The 19,057-nt window shown below is 32.0% G+C and overlaps 1 protein-coding gene across 2 annotated transcripts in view; it reads left to right on the top strand.

The window, feature by feature from the left end:
• Positions 1-19,057, top strand: part of LOC126881948 (regulator of microtubule dynamics protein 1-like) — a 74,002-nt gene that overhangs the window by 38,724 nt on the left and 16,221 nt on the right. For both annotated transcript variants that reach the window (XM_050646690.1, XM_050646691.1), the window contains 3 exons: positions 3,664-3,832; positions 9,981-10,173; positions 14,319-14,550. In XM_050646690.1, coding sequence (XP_050502647.1) covers positions 3,664-3,832; positions 9,981-10,173; positions 14,319-14,550 — 594 coding nt within the window. The remainder of the gene's footprint in view (positions 1-3,663; positions 3,833-9,980; positions 10,174-14,318; positions 14,551-19,057) is intronic.

Raw genomic sequence — 19,057 nt, 5'->3', positions numbered from 1 at the left:
TGGAAAAATTTCAGAAAAAAATTTAAAATGGAACGTTGTAGCGAGTTAATCCGTGATGTTATCTTTTTTTTTTTTTCATTTTTGGGTTAAAATTCCGATTTTGACAAATTTGATTTATTATTAAAAAATTAAGTAATCGTGTGGGGAAAAAATAAATATGCCATTTTAATTGCCTATTTGTCTAATTTGTAAAATTAATATTAAAGTTGTTCTGAAGCTATTTTCTTGTGGCATTTTTACAATCAAGTATATTCAAATGGGAAATAAGCCACAATTTTACCTAAAAATGATTTTATTAACGTTTCGACGCCCAAGTCGGGTGTCGTTGTCAAAATACAAAATAATACTAAATAAACAAAAATGTTGTTGCTTAGTAAAAAATTCTTCTAATAATTTATTTAATCTGACTCATTTATATCGGCAATTTAGACACGTATTATACATTTTAAAGTAGACGACTTTAAAATGATATTGCCAATATTGATGAGTTGCGTTCCTGGGACGACTTTACTAAAAGATAGTTCATTCGATTACATGAAATCAATCCCAACTCAAGAATATCCGCCACAAAAAATCATAGCATGTGATCTGTCTTTAAAAAGACAACCAAATGCAACGGTGGCACTGAAATTCTCGCGTTAGAGATTCCATAGTAAATCACGAGGGAAAACCAGGAAAAACCTCGTGATACTATCCCGACATCGTAAGTATTTGGGTTTACATTTAGTTTACTCTCAAAACTAATACCAAATTCTGACTTGATATTTTAAATTTTAAATAATACTAAAATACTAAATATGTACTAACTCGATATGTTACTGATTTACTAATTGTGGTATTTTCTTTCTATTGACTTCCTCCTTTAATATGGGTAACCACATCCTACTGCATTCTACCGAGGAATTTGCGACACAATTGGTTTCATTTAGCATAATTAGAGCCGCTTCTTTGATTTTTCTCTTTTTACTATCTGCTTCTTTTAGGACTATACTTGAATCTCTCCACTGAACTCTATGTTCATTATCCCATGCGTGTTGACATATTTGAGATCTATCAAATTCTCTATTTTTTATATAAGACTGATTGATGTTCATTTACTCTAACGTCTAATGGTCTTGACGTTTCACCTATATAAAATTGTTCGCATTCACAAGGTATTTTATAAATACAATTCTTTGTTCTTTCTTGTTCACTGTTAGGTTTAGTTTTAGATAGAATAGATCTCAATGTGTTTGTTGTTTTGAATGTTGTTGATATGTTGAATTTATTTCCTATTGTTTTAAGTTTCTCGGATAGTCCTTTTACATATGGTATTGATATTTTCCTCTATATATTATTTCTATATATATATATATATATATATATATATACCATATGTAAATATATGTAATATATGTATTATATATATACCATATGTAAAAGGACTGTCCGAGAAACTTAAAACAATAGGAAATAAATTCAACGTATCAACAACATTCAAAACAACAATCACATTGAGATCTATTCTATCTAAAACTAAACCTAACAGTGAACAAGAAAGAACAAAGAATTGTATTTATAAAATACCTTGTGAATGCGAACAATTTTATATAGGTGAAACGTCAAGACCATTAGACGTTAGAGTAAATGAACATCAATCAGTCTTATATAAAAAATAGAGAATTTGATAGATCTCAAATATGTCAACACGCATGGGATAATGAACATAGAGTTCAGTGGAGAGATTCAAGTATAGTCCTAAAAGAAGCAGATAGTAAAAAGAGAAAAATCAAAGAAGCGGCTCTAATTATGCTAAATGAAACCAATTGTGTCGCAAATTCCTCGGTAGAATGCAGTAGGATGTGGTTACCCATATTAAAGGAGGAAGTCAATAGAAAGAAAATACCACAATTAGTAAATCAGTAACATATCGAGTTAGTACATATTTAGTATTTTAGTATTATTTAAAATTTAAAATATCAAGTCAGAATTTGGTATTAGTTTTGAGAGTAAACTAAATGTAAACCCAAATACTTACGATGTCGGGATAGTATCACGAGGTTTTTCCTGGTTTTCCCTCGTGATTTACTATGGAATCTCTAACGCGAGAATTTCAGTGCCACCGTTGCATTTGGTTGTCTTTTTAAAGACAGATCACATGCTATGATTTTTTGTGGCGGATATTCTTGAGTTGGGATTGATTTCATGTAATCGAATGAACTATCTTTTAGTAAAGTCGTCCCAGGAACGCAACTCATCAATATTGGCAATATCATTTTAAAGTCGTCTACTTTAAAATGTATAATACGTGTCTAAATTGCCGATATAAATGAGTCAGATTAAATAAATTATTAGAAGAATTTTTTACTAAGCAACAACATTTTTGTTTATTTAGTATTATTTTGTATTTTGACAACGACACCCGACTTGGGCGTCGAAACGTTAATAAAATCATTTTTAGGTAAAATTGTGGCTTATTTCCCATTTGAATATACTTGATTAATATTAAAGTTTTTAAAAAGCGTATACAGGGTGAAATTTTTTCTAAGACCAAAGGGAAATATTTTTTAAATCCAGGCCTGATTTTTTCTAGTTTGAATAAATCAGTTGATTGGGTGGTAACATAAATTAAATATTTGTTCAAAAAAAATTAATTTTTATAATAAAAGTAAATTTTTTTAAATCTATGGTTCACTTTACCAAGCTTTTAATTATTATTCATAGTCAAATTTGATTTTTTTATAAAAAAATAAGTGACTAAGTTTTCACTCTAATGGCATATAGCATATCCCACCAGAATGAAAACAATGGGAACCTTCTCTGGTTACACCTCCGAGGCTTCTACAATTTGCAAGCCATATTGAAAATGGTTATTCATTTTTAAAAAAATAAGTATTCATGTGGGGAAAAAATAAATATGCCATTTTAATTGCCTATTTGTCTAATTTGTAAAATTCATATTAGAGTTTTTAAAAAGCGTATACAGGGTGAAATTTTTTCTAAGACCCAAACGAACTAATTTTTTAAAGCCGGACCTGATTTTTTTCTAGTTTGAATAAATCAGTTGATTGGGTGGTAACATAAATCAAATATTTGTTAAAAAAAATTAATTTTTGTAATAAGTTATTTTTTTTAAATCTATGGTTTCTTCACCAAACTTTTAATTCATAGTCAAATTTGATTTTTTTTATAAAAAATTAATTAATCGTGTGGGGAAAAAAATAAATATGCCATTTTAATTGCCTATTTGTCTAATTTGTAAAATTCATATTAGAGTTTTCAAAAAGCGTATACATGGTGAAATTTTTTCTAAGACCCAAACGAACTAATTTTTTAAAGCCGGACCTGATTTTTTGCTAGTTTGAATAAATCAGTTGATTAGGTGGTAATAGTGTAACGATTGACCAAAATAAGAGACACATCGATCTGACCGTTCAAAAATTATGACGAATATAAATTTCTGTCAAAATGCGAAACTCGCCCTGTATATTAATAAACAAGGGGAGCAGACACTTTTTAATGGTCATTTGTTATTCCCCATAGGAGCCTCTATACGAGGTAGGAGTATGTACAGTTCCTCATGACTCACCCTGTATATACTTTTTAAGACATATTTGCCGCTTTTTATCATTTGTTTTGCTTTTTGATTTATATATTAAACATTTATTTATATTTTAATATTAGATCCAATAAATCCAGAAGAAGTAAAGTAAGAAAGGCCCGCTCCATAGTATCAACATCTACTGGGGATGGGGATGAATATTTAAGCTCTGCCAATCTGGACAGTTCTGATCTAGAATTTTATGATCTCAGTGACAACGAAAATGACAATAACTCTATCAATATGGAAGAAGTAAGTAATAATATATGTACTATATTCAGCAGTAATGGTAATATGTATGGTTAATATAAAACAAATAATATACAGGGTGTCCCAGACTAATTTATCCAGGCTATATCTCTTAAACGAATAGAGATTTTCGAATAGGACAAAAACTGGTCTATTCCATTTGTAATACACTTTAATATGGCGTAAAAAAACATCCCCTAAATATTCATCCCTTAGTTAGAACCCCTAACTTTAATTTTTTTTAATGGCACCCTGTATATTTTTTTTATAGTTTTGGATGTGGTCTTCTGTCGCCTATTTAACAGATTTTTCAAAAATAATATCGGTTTGTAAATAATCAAGAAAATATCAGTTTTTTTTATTTTTGTTGTGTCCGAGAGTAATTTATCCAGGCTATATCTCTTAAACCAATAGAGATTTTCAAATGGGACAAAACTGATATATTCCATTTCAAATACACTTTAATATGGCGTAGAAACAATCATCCCCTAAATATTCATCCCTTAGTTACAACCCCTAACTTTAATTTTTAATAACTATACCATAATTAACAAAAATAAAAAATAAACTGATATTTTCTTGATTATTTACAAATCAATTTTATTTTTAAAAAATCTGTTGAATAGACGATAGAAGACCACATCCAAAAATATAAAAAAATATACAGGGTGCTATTAAAAAAATTAAAGTTAGGGGTTGTAACTAAGGAGTGAATATTTAGGGGATGATTTTTCTACGCCATATTAAAGTGTATTACAAATGGAATATATCAGTTTTTATCCCATTCGAAAATATCTATTCTTTTAAGAGATATAGCCTGGATAAATTAGTCTGGGACACATAACAAAAATAAAAAATAAACTGATATTTTCTTGATTATTTACGAACCGATTTTATTTTAAAAAAATCTGTTGTATATACGATAGAAGACCACATCCAAAACTATAAAAAAATGTACAGGGTGCTATTAAAAAAATTAAAGTTAGGGGTTGTAACTAAGGGATGATTTTTTCTACGCCATATTAAAGTGTATCACAAATAGAATATATCAGTTTTTGTCCCATTCGAAAATCTCTTTTCGTTTAAAAGATATAGCCTGGATAAATTAGTCTGGGACGCCCTGTACATATACAGTCCGTCTAATTTACTTACCGTTGCACGCCATTATTTACGTTAGAGATCTAAGTTAACATTTTTGCCCAGTTACAAAAAATTCTTGAATTCATTTTAAATCAATACATCACATAATTTTTGCGGAAGTGGATTATACAGCAAAACAAATTAATATTCAATGTAAATAAATAAAAACTTTAGAAATAGAAAACAAGAATTAAGTTATAATTTTACGTTAAAGTACATAATAAAAACAGTAAATATAAAGAAACAAATACTTATAGTAAAGAATAAAAACAAATATGAAGTGTCATCACCGCAACTGTCAAATAAATGGTACCAATTTATGGCAATATTATCACCTTCTTTCGATTACCGTTACAGTGTGTTCCGAACAAATGTGCTTCATAAAAACGCTTTATAATCCATTTATACAAATTTAATGAAAAATATTATTGTGTATTTCTTTAAGTTAACGTTAATAGAAATCTTTAAATATTATTTCTACGCGTACATAATAAAATATGTCTAGTGGCTGTAATGCCAGTGTACTCGGCAAAATGATTCTGAAAAGGAACAGACCTACCGCCTAAATATTTCGTGTTGGTATTATGTGACGTCACGGGCTATGACGCGGATGACGTGCAACGGTAAGTAAATTAGACGGAGTATATGTACCTACAAATAACACATAAGTAATAATTTTAACATAATTTCATGATTCGAAATTTTTAAGCTGTTCTGTCTCTGTCATATCAAAACAAACATACATACTCACTTCTTCTTCTTTAAGTTCCATCTTCTATCGAAGGTTGGAAATCATCAGGGTTATGCGGACCCTGTTAACTATCGATCTAAATAATTCTGCACTACTGCATTCAAACCTTTCCCTCAAGTTCTTACGCTAGTATTCATACTTTTTATGTGCATGAAAATGTTCGTAATAAGTCCCCAATCATCAAGCTTTTCATCTGCATACAATCTTGTTTTTTGTTTCCCTTGTTGTGTTTCCCATAATATTTTACCTATATGTTTCGTTCGCATTATCTTTTTTTAATGGATTTAAACGTTTTTAACTCTCTCTATAACGAACACGGATATTACGAGGTTTCGCTTATAACGAGGGACACTGGATGTCCCATGAAATTCCTATTGAACTATAATACATCTATAACGAGGCATATTTGGTTATAACGAGGGAAAATGAAATCGAAGGATGTGTTTCTTTACCTGTTTTTAGCGCAGTAATAGCTATAAAAAATACCCCAACTGCCTGTATATAGAAATTCCCAACATATGTGTTATTATCGAGGTCAGTGCTATAATAAACTCCACCGCCTGTAATAAACTTCCTGTTTATCTTTCGACCTATATTGAATATTGTAGGAAATTTATAATGTATGATGGCGAAGTCTCATTGTTAAGGTCGACCATCGACACCTAATAAACTACGTAAGAGGCATTCAAAATATTTCACTGGTGAAAAACCTGATATAACAAGATCCGCTTATAACGAGTTAATTAGTCCGCCATTTCAGTTCGCGTTATAGAGGGAGTCTACTGTATATATTTTATGTCATTGCCCGAATTTCAGGCACGCCTAGGTGTGACTAGGCAATCCTCAGGTCTGACTGACGTTTTGGTCAAAGCCCGAAATAAATTACAGTTTCGGCCTTTGACTAGTCAAACCTAAGAGAGACTAAGTTGGTCAGGCAAAGGTAGAAATTTAATTTTATGAAATCGGGGTTTGACTAGTCAAACCCCGATCCGCTATTAAAATGTCGTAATTTGCTAGATTAGATTGAATAAAACGTCATTTTTTAATTTTAATGTTTATTATTTTTATATTGTAATTAAAATAAAAAAATTAGTGTTTATTCTCACATGTTGGCATTATGGCATTTAGAGTTGCACAATACGTTAGACGTTAGACCTTTTACACTTACAAAATTTTGAAGAGCATTTCTTATTGCAGTAGCATTTTATAAAGCTTTATCCTCCAAATTTAGAATCTTTGTACTAATTTCTCGTAGAGACAGCTTAACTTCTGGAACATCTTCGAAATTAAGAAAATTCTCTTTGCATTCTCCTTCAGGTGATTCAGGCAAGGAGTCTATGTTGACATGAAATGGATCAGTTGACATTCTGTAAATAAAATTGTCACAAGTGTTTGGGAAGTATTTCTGGAACTCTTCAATTAGGCTCTCCAAATGGTTTGATATTTGGATTTTCAAACTTGATCCTTCATAAATATCCTTGAAGCGTTTTTCTTCTGAGATTGGCTCTACTTTAGAGAAATTTGAATAATTTCAGGGGTTTGCTGATATTTTACGCCTCCAAAGTTGAGTAACTAAGCCTCCATCACAATGAGTAACTACTATATTTGAGTCTCCACCTTTTTTTTATTTTAAGGCTGTTCAATGAATCAAAGATGTCTGACAAATAAGCCAATATTACTTGGGTACAATGTTTTTTGAAGGCCATGTTTAGCTCATTTTGCTTTTGCTCAAATAATCTTGCCAAAAGTTTCCTTTTGAGAGTCATCGTACTTCTGTATGAAGTAGCAGTGTTTTGTGATCACTTTCTAAATCTTCACAAAGAGTTTTAAACAGTCGAGTGTTCAACGCACTGTTTTTTTATGTTCTTCACTACTTTAACACACAACTTTAAGACAGCCATAAGTTCATTTGGAAGGGTTTTTGCTGCCAAGGCTTGTCGATGTATAAAACAATGTATCCCAATCACATCAGCATTTTTCTCTATTACTAATTGCAAATAGCCTGAGCGAAACCGAAGCATTGAAGGTGCGCCATCTATACATAAACTGATCAGTTTTTGCCAAGAGAGGTCATGTTTGTAAAAAAACTCACACTGCTTTCATAACATTAATAGCTTTTGTTATGGTCTCCAGTCTCCATCTTTGTAGAAAAAAGTAGCTCGTCTTTCATTCTTTCGTTTTGAATATACCGAACATAAACAATTAACTGATAACATTGTGCTATGTCAGTACTCTCGTCTAGTTGAATAGCAAAAAATGGCGATTATTTTACTGCATCAACTACCTGCGGCGTTTCACAGTGTTGTCAAAAAGAGGTATTTGAGATAACTTTTGCTTACTCTGCGTTACCAGACACAGTTTAACAAACGGTTAATTTTGAATTTTAGAAAAATAACTAAATTTAATTGAATGTTCAACTTGTCTCGCGCCCCCCAGTTTGGGAACCCCTGGTCTAACGTATTGTGCAACTCTAAATGCCGTAATGCCTCAACATATGAGAATAAAATTCTTTTATTTTAATTATGACAATATAAAAACAATAAACATTAAAATTAAAAAATGACGTTTTATTAAACCTAATCTAACAAAATCTAGCAAATTACGACATTTTAATAGCTGATCGGGGTTTGACTAGTCAGACCCCGATTTAATAAAATTAAATTTCGACCTTTGCCTAACCAACTTAGTCTCTCCTAAGTTTGACTAGTCAAAAGCCGAAACTGTAATTTATTTCGGACTTTGACTAAGACCGTCAGTCAGACCTGAGACCTGATTGCCTAGTCAAACCTAGGAGTGCCTGAATTCGGGCTTTGACTATAACATATAAACATAAATATAAATATTTTGACAACTGTCAGATTTAACTAAAAGGTCATGCAGTGATTCGCACCCGTGTTGAGCTGTCCCCCCCCCCCACTTGCAAAAATCAAAAAACAAATAGCCCTGATTTATGAGCTATTTATGAGCTCTCATATTCCGCAAACTAAAAATTTTGAGCTCGTTCCACTGAGCAGGAATTTAATACTTTAGTGGGGGGGCTGACTCAGCCCCCCTTACTACTTAAAAATAGGAATATTGAATCGGTTTTTGCGGCAGAATTACGAGCTATTTATGAGCTCTTGAAATTATATAGTTTCGATTTCTGAGCTCATCCCCTTCACCCCCAAACAACCCTTCAATTGATTTAACTTAAGAGAAAAATGCTGAGAAAACTTAAAATATATAAAAAAACCTATACAGAAGTAAAAACTTCAAATTGTATTTTGGTATAAAATAGTTTATTTAAAACTTCTAAAAGTCATCCACATGGATTGCAAAACGTTTTCGTTCTGAACAGAACATCTTCAGTGCATTCCGCAAAGTAGTTGTAACTAGCACACCAATGCTAACCAGTTGCAACTGAAGTTGGTTGGTCTGTGCTAATTCAAATGGCAAGTACCTAGTTTTTTCGAGCAGGGAAGCATGTTGCTCTTTAGGCACATACATATTTTAATCTTGTAACATCGGCTTGTAGTCACAATATTTTATCATAAGGTATAATGTAAGCCATATATTATGAAGTTACCACCTTCATTGGTGTGCTAGTTACAAATACTTTGCGGAATGCACTGAAGATGTTCTGTTCAGAACGAAAACGTTTTGCAATCCATGTGGATGACTTTTAGAAGTTTTAAATAAACTATTTTATACCAAAATACAATTTGAAGTTTTTACTTCTGTATAGGTTTTTTTTGATATATTTTAAGTTTTCTCAGCATTTTTCTCTTAAGTTAAATCAATTGAAGGGTTGTTTGGGGGTGAAGGGGATGAGCTCAAAAATCGAAACTATATAATTTCAAGAGCTCATAAATAGCTCGTAATTCTGCCGCAAAAACCGATTCAATATTCCTATTTTTAAGTGAGTCAGCCCCACTAAAGTATTAAATTCCTGCTCAGTGGAACGAGCTCAAAATTTTTAGTTTGCGGAATATGAAAGCTCATATATAGCTCATAAATCAGGGCTATTTGTTTTTTAATTTTTGCAAGTGGGGGGGGCAGCTCAACACGGGTGTGATTTGCGACATTCTTAAAATCTTATATGACGTCAAAATTAATGACGCACTGAAAAAAGGGTTTGATATAAACTGTATTTACGATTGCCTTCCATCTACTTCCATTCTTATTGCCAAGTTCCCAATTAAAATAGTAAATTGCATGAAGATGCCACAAGAAAATAGCTTCAGAACAATACTTCCATATCAGTTGATTTTCCTGTTTTAGATTCTGAATATCATAGATGTTAAATTGAATAGTGGTGTTTTCAAAGAAGTAGACGAGGCGTTAATTAAATTAAGAGATTTATGTATAGAACACCCTGAAAACTCCGAATTGCTCTGGCGTATTGGGAAAGCCCATAAGAAGATAGCAGATTTTAATGATGACAAAGAAGTGATTAAGGAAAATGTTTATAATGGTATGGCACTAACGTTTTTACTTTCACTTGTCTTATTTACATTTATTTATTTGGTTTCACGCTATTCGCTCCGTGCGTGACCGTGGTGGAGATACACGAAACTATGCCAGCGTCCGTAACGGCGAAATATGACAACTTTGGCGAATAATGATTGAATAATCATTTTTTTCAATAGATATTTCAATTACCTTATTATTGCCGTTTTGATTTTTATTATTTATATTTATATTTTCATACTGACTTTCTTTCCTTCCCCGATATGGTGGTATATTTCCATCGTCATATATTTCCATTTTGTGTTACACACACCACAAAAATAATAGTTCAATAGACCCAGCTAATGTTAAAATATGCTTCTAATAATTCACACTGCCTAATTGCTTTCGATGTACACTTAATTAATGTTAACACCGACAACTAAACTATAACGAAAAAGTAAAGAAAAACCCTTAAAATTGATATTTTCTTCAGAGAACTTCCAAATATCCGCTTTTTAATTTGACGTTTATTTGACACTCGAACTTATTGTTTGTAGAATAAATTTTATCAAAAATGGTAAGTAAATATTACATTAACGTTAAATATGTCATATTATGTGTATCATATGTTTAACGTCAAATTGTGTTCGCCAAAAATTTCAAGCGACTACGCTAGATGTCACGTCAGTCATGTACGGAGCGAATACTCGGTGCAGAGTACAGAAAACGTTTTAGACGGGTAAATTGCTTATGCTTTAGTTAAATAGGTTCCTAGCATCGCCCGATGGCATGGACATTAGGGTGCGTAGAAAAAGGCGAAATTTTTTTTGCAATGGAAAAGTAATGCCTAACAAAAGTTGCCTAATCAACTGTTAAGTATTTTGGTAAAATCTGGTCGAAATTGGAAAACATCTTCTGCCTCCCCAAGACAATTAAAAATTTTGAAAAAATATTAACAGACGAAAAAAAAAATTTTATTTTGAAACGAAAATGTAATACCTCAAAAAAGTTGCCTAGCACACTATTTAGTATTTTAGTAAAATTGCGTTGAAATAAAAAATATTTTCTGTCCCCCACGGAAATGTAATAGCTCATAAAAATTGAATAAATAAATTCGGTTTACATTGCAAAGTATTTTCTGGTTTAACAAGGCAATTAAAAATTTTACCTAAGAAAAGTGTGCTCCAACATTCTTTTTATATAACAAAATAGCCTAACTTATTTGTCTCCCCTGACGTCACCAAAATTTTTTAATACTAAAATAAATACATATAAAGCAAAGTACAAAATTATTATAATTTTAAAATAGTTCATTAGGTATATAAATATCACAAAAAATATGGTAAAAACATTCTGTTCGAAAATGTCTTCCGATTTATCATTAACGTGAGGCATAGTTTTTCTGGAATTCATTCGCGTTTTTATAAATCCACCCCTCGAATACGCTCCACAAACTGCTAGAGAATGTTGTGTCGCAAGCTTGACACATCGTTCTACACATTGATTGTGTCAGTGATATTTCCCAATCTCAATTAGGATTCCTAATAAAATCTCGCAGATTGTCGTATATAATATCACAAGAGATAAAATTTTGCCGGCAATATTTTCGACTGGTATGAAAGTTTGTTGCCTGGCAATTTTCGCGAATTAAATTTTGACTTAAATCACGAGACGTCAGTCGAGTGATTTTGTCAAAATTTCATAAGCGAAAATTACCAAAAGGCAACTTGAATGAACTTGAAACCAGGAGAAAATTTTGCCGGAAATAATTTTCTCTCGAATGATATTCGACAAGACTATTTCACGAGACAATTAATGCACCACATCAACTAAATATAATCTTTATTTCTTTATTTATTTATTTATCTTTATTTATTATCTGTCATAATTTTGTCGCTGAGATTTCACGTCGTTAAGGAGTTTTGTCAGTAGGAAACGAAGCGTTGCTATGTCGTTTTATCAGTTAAAAACAGTCTAGTGAAATAGTCACTCGAAAATCTAGAGAATATAGGTGGTTCTATAAGGTGATATTCTTGCTAGTTAATTAACTCGAAGTAATCGTTTGAATCAAATTTTTATAGAAGAAAGTTTGAAGACCCTCACGTTTTTTTATTTAGTCACTGGCAAACTTCTTTTGATGTCCAAGGGTTAGATTATTTGAATGCCGCAGACATACAAACCACTGAAGCGGTTTTTTTAAGATGTTCTTCTAACATTCGTATTACATCACCCTTAACGCCAATATTTACCACTGTTCCGTCTCATGTAATAGCTGGATTTGATACTTTCCAATGTACGAGACAGCGGAGACACATATCCGAAATATTTGCACCCTGGATCATGCACAAGTGTTATGTGTTCTTCCATGATCGATTGACGATGAAACTTTGTACCGTTTTTTACTTGAGCTAAAGTTTTGTCTTTGTTTCGGTACCTTTCTTCTGTTATCTTTGCTCTCTGAATATATTTGTTTTTGTTTTCCATATCAATCCAGCTTATCACCATTTTTCTGGGACCTCTTTGATTTAATAGAGATTGCGATCATCCAGAGTCACTTTTTGAGATTTGCTACAAAGACAATTCATCAGAGTGCCACATTTGTCACAGAGTGTCACATTTGCATTCTGCAAGATTGAAACGTGTAGTTTTACTTTTGTCCTCAAAGCATTGAATTTTATTTTTGTAAAATTCACTGTTTTGCCTGTTCTCAAATGGTTTCATAAGTTACATATATTTCTCATGATAGGCTTTTAAAAGCTGAATAATTCTTGTATGTTAAATTATTGGAATTGAAGCCTTTTTCCATATTTTCTCCAATTTAATTGCAACCTGTTCGGCAATACCGGAAAATTCTGGTTCTTTCTTGATGAGTTTTTTTATCCTCAATCAACCAGAAAACTTCAAATTTCTTTATATTTCGGTAAAACATTTTCAGGTATATTTGGTGGTACCAAATATATTTTCCACAGCATATCTTGATTTTATTCCCCACAGTCCTGGTTTATCTATTTTAAAAATCTTTAATTTACAAACAACAATAATAACAAAGTAACGCATCGCACCAAATATAAGCGAAAATTACACGCACGGAGTCACAAAGCGGGAAATTTCAAAGGGGTTGGGGAGACTGAAAAAACAAATAAAACTTTAAATATCGTTTAAATTTGCAATTGACAACATTTTAAGTTTTCTTTAATTGATCTTAGATCGAGTTAGCACATATTTTATTCCAAATAAAATAAATTGAAATTTTCATAAAAATCAGATATGTATTTAATAAAATTCAAGGTCGTTGGGGAGGCAGAAAATTCGTTTAGAAAAAAAAAATAAAAATACTAATATGCTAAAACATAACACTAGCAACTTTTTCACGCATTTTTTTTTTTTCAGAGAATGCGTATTTAAAATTTTTGCCAACAATTATTATCGTTCAGAAATAATTTTTTCTTTGTGGCATTTTTCAATGTGTGTGCGTTTTATTCTTTAATTTTTTAAAATTTTTGGTATTGTCTTAAAAATCACATAATATGTAGTAGAAGTATAACTTCTTACGTGCGTACAAAAGTACACACACATTCTTTTTTTTTTTTTTTTTGTTTCTCATTTGGATGTGTATTTCTCGAGATATTAGACCGTTTCTATATTTACCTATGGTATCAGGACAAATCGTTTTTCCCAATTATAGCGCCATCTGTCCACAGTTCGAAAAAATGTCTTGAATAAAAGTTGCTTACTTTTACGTAACGAATTAAAATCTGCAAGGAAAACTGGGAGTTTCCATTTGAGATTTTAAAGTTACCCCCCACCCCACCTCCAGGGGGTGTAGTGGGGTTTGGTGTTTGGTGTCATTGGATAGATTTTTGAAAATGATTGAACACGTATTTTTCAGTTTTTCGATCCGATGTTTAGTTCGCGAAATATTCGACCGTTCCACTACTTTTGGGACACCTTGTATAATAAATCAATACTGTAAATTTCATTAAGATCGGTTTAATAGATTTTGAAAAATAAATTTTGCAATCCAGCTTTCGCAAAAAAATTGAGAGGTGACACATTTTTTACGTTATATGTACATAGCAAAACTACATAATCACATAAACAAACAGCTAAGCGGTTGTCGATTAGCTGATTATCTTGATTTTAAATTCTTTTTTTTTTTGTATTTAGGAATTGACGCTTGTGAAGCATCGCTACGGTTAAAAGAAGACAGCTCAGAGGCCCACAAGTGGTTTGCTATTCTAGTTGGCGATCGGTGTAGCTTCGGCTCCATTTCTGAAAAACTTGCGGATGGAGCTCTGTTCAAAAAACATGTGTTGAGAGCTTTGGAAATACATCCCTTGGATGGAACTCTACACCATTTGATGGGCCACTTCAATTATGAAGCAGCTGGATTGAAATGGTAAATTAAAAAATAGTAACTAGTAATAGAAGTATAAGTATAGTAGACTTGCAATTTGGCTAGAAAATTTAAGCTGAACATAACAAAATTCAGTTTGGCAAGATTGTGTGAAGACCAAGTCTTACCGGATATCAACAGGACCGTAATTTAGTCCAGACATATTAATATATTTTTTTACCAATAAAAATGCGATGTTTTAACCAAATAATATTTCAAATATATTGTGCAGAATAATTTTAAATCGGTTCCGCTAATTAACCTGCTTTTTTTGTTCTTAACCCTTTCGCGACGGGAGTTTTTAAACGTGCTGTGCCCCATATACGCGAGACGCATATGAGGGTCCTAGTAACAAAGTCGGCAATTTCCATCATTTTGACTTTTGAGTAAACCGCAAAACAATGATATACGTTTATTTTAGGTGATATCTAAACAAATATAGTTTCATTTGTAAGACAATGGCAAATGACAGCAAATAGTGAAAAAATTTTACCTAAATTATTAACAAGTTTTGTTTTAAATTGAAAAAAATAATGGAGAATGCCGGTTTTGATACTAAAAGGTGTATATTGCCGGTTTTGATACTAAAATTCGGCAAGAATATATTTATATTTATTAAGCGCAAAAGGCCTTGTAGGCCTAGGGCTAAAATGTTTACATTTCTGATTACATAAATAATATAGTAAATAACTTAATATAACTTACATAACTTATAAATTTTATTTAAATACACTTCAGTTTTTTTATACACTCCTTCACAACCTCTCTCCATCTCCTTCTGTCCAATGCTAGTTCTTTCCATCTCTCAATGTTACTTTTCTTCAAGTCTTCATATACACTGTCCTTCCATCTTTTCCTTGGCCTGCCTTTCCTCCTCTTTTGTATTGGTCTTCGTGAAAGTACCATTTTTGGCATTCGTTTACTTCCCATTCTCTCTATGTGCCCCAAGTATCGTATTCTCTGTGCTTTGATCGTCGTCGTAATCGTTGGCTCTTGATATAGTTCTTCTAATTCTTTATTGGTTCTTCTTCTCCACTGACCTTTTATTTTCACACCTCCATATATTGCTCTTTGCATTTTTCTCTCCCATCTTTCTAACAGGTCTGTTTCTGACTTTTTGAGCACCCATGTTTCGCTTGCGTATGTTACTGTAGATCTGATAACAGTCTTATAAATTCTTATTTTTGTTTTTCTTGATACGTATTTGGATTTCAATAATGTGCGTAATGCTCCATATTTTTTATTTCCTTTAGCTATTCTTGCCTTTATCTCCCCTTCTTCATGACCATTTTCATCTATTTTGGCTCCCAGGTAAATAATTTCTTTGGCTCTTTTAAACGAGTATGTTTTTCTCCATCTATTTGTACTATGATGTTATTCTCTTTTTCTTTTTGGATCTCTCCCGTTATCATATATTTTGTCTTTTCTTCATTTATTTTAAGTCCGAATTTTTTGGCTTCTGTTATTATGTTTTTTTTTGGGATTCCCATCTCTAGTGTGGGCAGATCAACACGTGAAAAATCAGGCTCTCTAAAAATTCAATTTTTTGGCGAATAAGAAATAGTTTCTAAAGTGATTTTAGTTACAGTGTGTCAAAGACGATTAGTGTTAAGTGAAGTTATAGAAATAAACTTTTGAAACAGACTGTAAGTACAATAATATTAAATACAATACATAAACTTAAAACAACAAATACAATTTAATTCAACATCAAGCCAAAAAAGTAGATCATTAGAACGTTGATTACAAGCTCCAGAAACTGGAATTTTGAAAGTTAAAGGTGGGAACTGTTGAATCGAACTGCTCCAAAATAACGTAAAATAATTTAATTTAATTCAATTTAGGGGTAACACATTCGAAAGAGAAACATATTGCTTGAGAAAATCATCTTCCTCTGGCGCGATAGGTGGGGAGGGTGATTTTATCGCGAGCAATTTCGGTAAGAAAATGAACCCCGACGATTACACATCCGACGATAATCGGAAAAGATATAGAGAAAATGAAGAGCAGTCTTTTTCGAAAAGCAAAAAAGTATCAAGAACCCCAGATAAAAGGAACACAGAGGAAGACAAACTAGACCAAATATTAAATATGATGGCAAACTTAACGAAAGAGACACAAGATCTGAAAATTCACGTAAAAGAAATTAAAGAGGAGCAAAGGCAATACAGAGAAGAAATGAGGGAACTCCGAATTGAATTAGAAGAATTAAGACAAGAGAATGGTGAAGTGCGAAGAGAAAATGAACACATGAAAAAGGAACTGGAAGATGTAAAAGTGCGCCTTGAAAGACTCGATAGAGCAAGAAAAGAAAATAATGTTATAGTACAGGGAATGACAATAGATACGGGAGATAGAAGATTACTAAAAGAAACAATGGAGAACTTTATGAAAAAAGAACTAGATATTAATATAAAGATAGAAGAAGCTGTGAAATTAGGAAACAAAACATGTTTAGTCAGATTGCCAAACAAAGAGGAAAAAATAAAAGTAATGGAAAATAAAAGAAAACTTAAAGAAGTAAAAGAACAAAGAATATATATAAACAATGATTTAACGAAAGAGGAATTACAAATACAAAAAGAAATAGTCAAAATAGCAAATGATGAAATAAAGAAAGGAAAACGCGTCCAAATTAAGCACAACAAATTGATAATAGATGGACGGGAGAGGAAATGGAATAAGAACAAGAATCAGTTGGATGAGGTTTTTCAAAACGTTTCAAAAAACTAGCAACTGATGAGAGAATACAAGACAATACTTATTTGGCGACGGACGAGGCAAATAAAAAGGAAATGAGTGCAGATAAATTGATGTATCACAAAAAACGACACATAAGAACGATGTTGGCACCAGGAAAAATGCTAGAAATAAGCAAAGAACTAGCAAAGTATAAAATAGATATTGCAGCACTGCAAGAGATACGGTGGGAGGGACAAGGACAGATTGATAAACAAGACTTTACACTATTATACTCAGGAGGAAAGAAGCAAGGACAAAAAGGAGTGGGATTCATGATTCTAGGACAGCTAAGAGAAAAAGTCATAAACTTTAAACCGATATGTGAAAGAATTGCGTATGTAAGAATAAATAATAAACCATTCAATATATCACTATTAAACCTATACGCACCTACAGAAACAAGCAACACAGACGATAAAGACAATTTTTATGATAAGATAGAAGAAGAGATGGAAAAAATACCCAAAGAAGATGTTATAATTATACTAGGAGACCTCAATGCCCAGATTGGAAAAGAAGATTTTTTACAGCAAATTGCAGGAAAACACACCGTACACAAAAACACTAATGATAATGGTCTAAGACTATGTAACCTAGCAACAAGAACAAACATGATAATAAGCTCAACAAAATTTGAACACCCTAAAATGCATAAAGTAACATGGAGGTCACCTGATCAGAAAACGTGTAGCCAAATTGATCACATACTAATAAACAAAAGAAAACAATCTTCAATGAAGGACGTGAGAACTTTCAGAGGTGCGTGTGCGGATTCAGACCACTATATGGTCGCAGCCACCATAAGACAAAAAGTTAAAATCCAAACTAAACAGAAAAATCAACAGAAAAAATGGAATGTCAATAAATTGCAGAATGCAGATATTAGAAAAAATATGAAGAAGAAGTAACAGTGCAAATAAGAGAGAAATATAAAGCAGAGGACATCAAATCAGAATGGGACATGATCAAAAAGTCAATAGAAGAAGCTGCAAAAAAGCAGGTAGGCAAACACCAGAAGAAAACAAAAAACGAATGGTATAACAACGAATGTAAAGAACTAACAGCACAAAAGGTGCAAGCAAGAATTAAATGGCTGAGAACGGATAAAGAGGAAGACACAGAAAGTTATGAAAAATTAAGAAAGGACGCTAAGAAAATTATAAGACAAAATAAAAGAAGATGGGCAGATGAAAAGATGCAAGAAATAGAACAGGAAAGAACAAATAGAAACACGAAACATTTCTATAAAAATATTAAAGAACAAACCAAAAAATACAAAGGTAAAACAAACGGAATAAAAAATAAAGAGGGAATAGTCATTGTAGAAGACACTGAATATAGGCAGGTATGGGCAGATCACTACAGAGAACTCTTGACGGAGGAATACACTGGAGAAGAAATGCACGAAGAGGAAACGGTGGACGAAGATGCAGACGAAATACACATTGCAGTCTCAAAAGAGCCAACAATAGATGAACTCGAGGAAGTAATACAGAAGAGCAAAAATGGAAAAGCTCCAGGAAAAGACGAAATTAACATGGAACTTATAAAATATGGAGGAAAGGAACTGAAGGAAAAAATACTATCACTATTGAAAAATATATGGAAGGAAGAGAAGATGCCAGAGGACTGGGAGATAGGGCAGGTAATAACAATACATAAAAAGGGAGACCAACAAATTTGTGAAAATTATAGAGGAATAACACTACTAAGCACAACATATAAAATATTGACTTCGATAATAAGAAAAAGATTGTCAAAGATCACG

This window comes from Diabrotica virgifera, chromosome 3 (assembly GCF_917563875.1).
Source record: "Diabrotica virgifera virgifera chromosome 3, PGI_DIABVI_V3a".
NCBI lineage: Eukaryota > Metazoa > Arthropoda > Insecta > Coleoptera > Chrysomelidae > Diabrotica > Diabrotica virgifera.
This window is presented reverse-complemented; position numbering and strand designations above follow the sequence as displayed.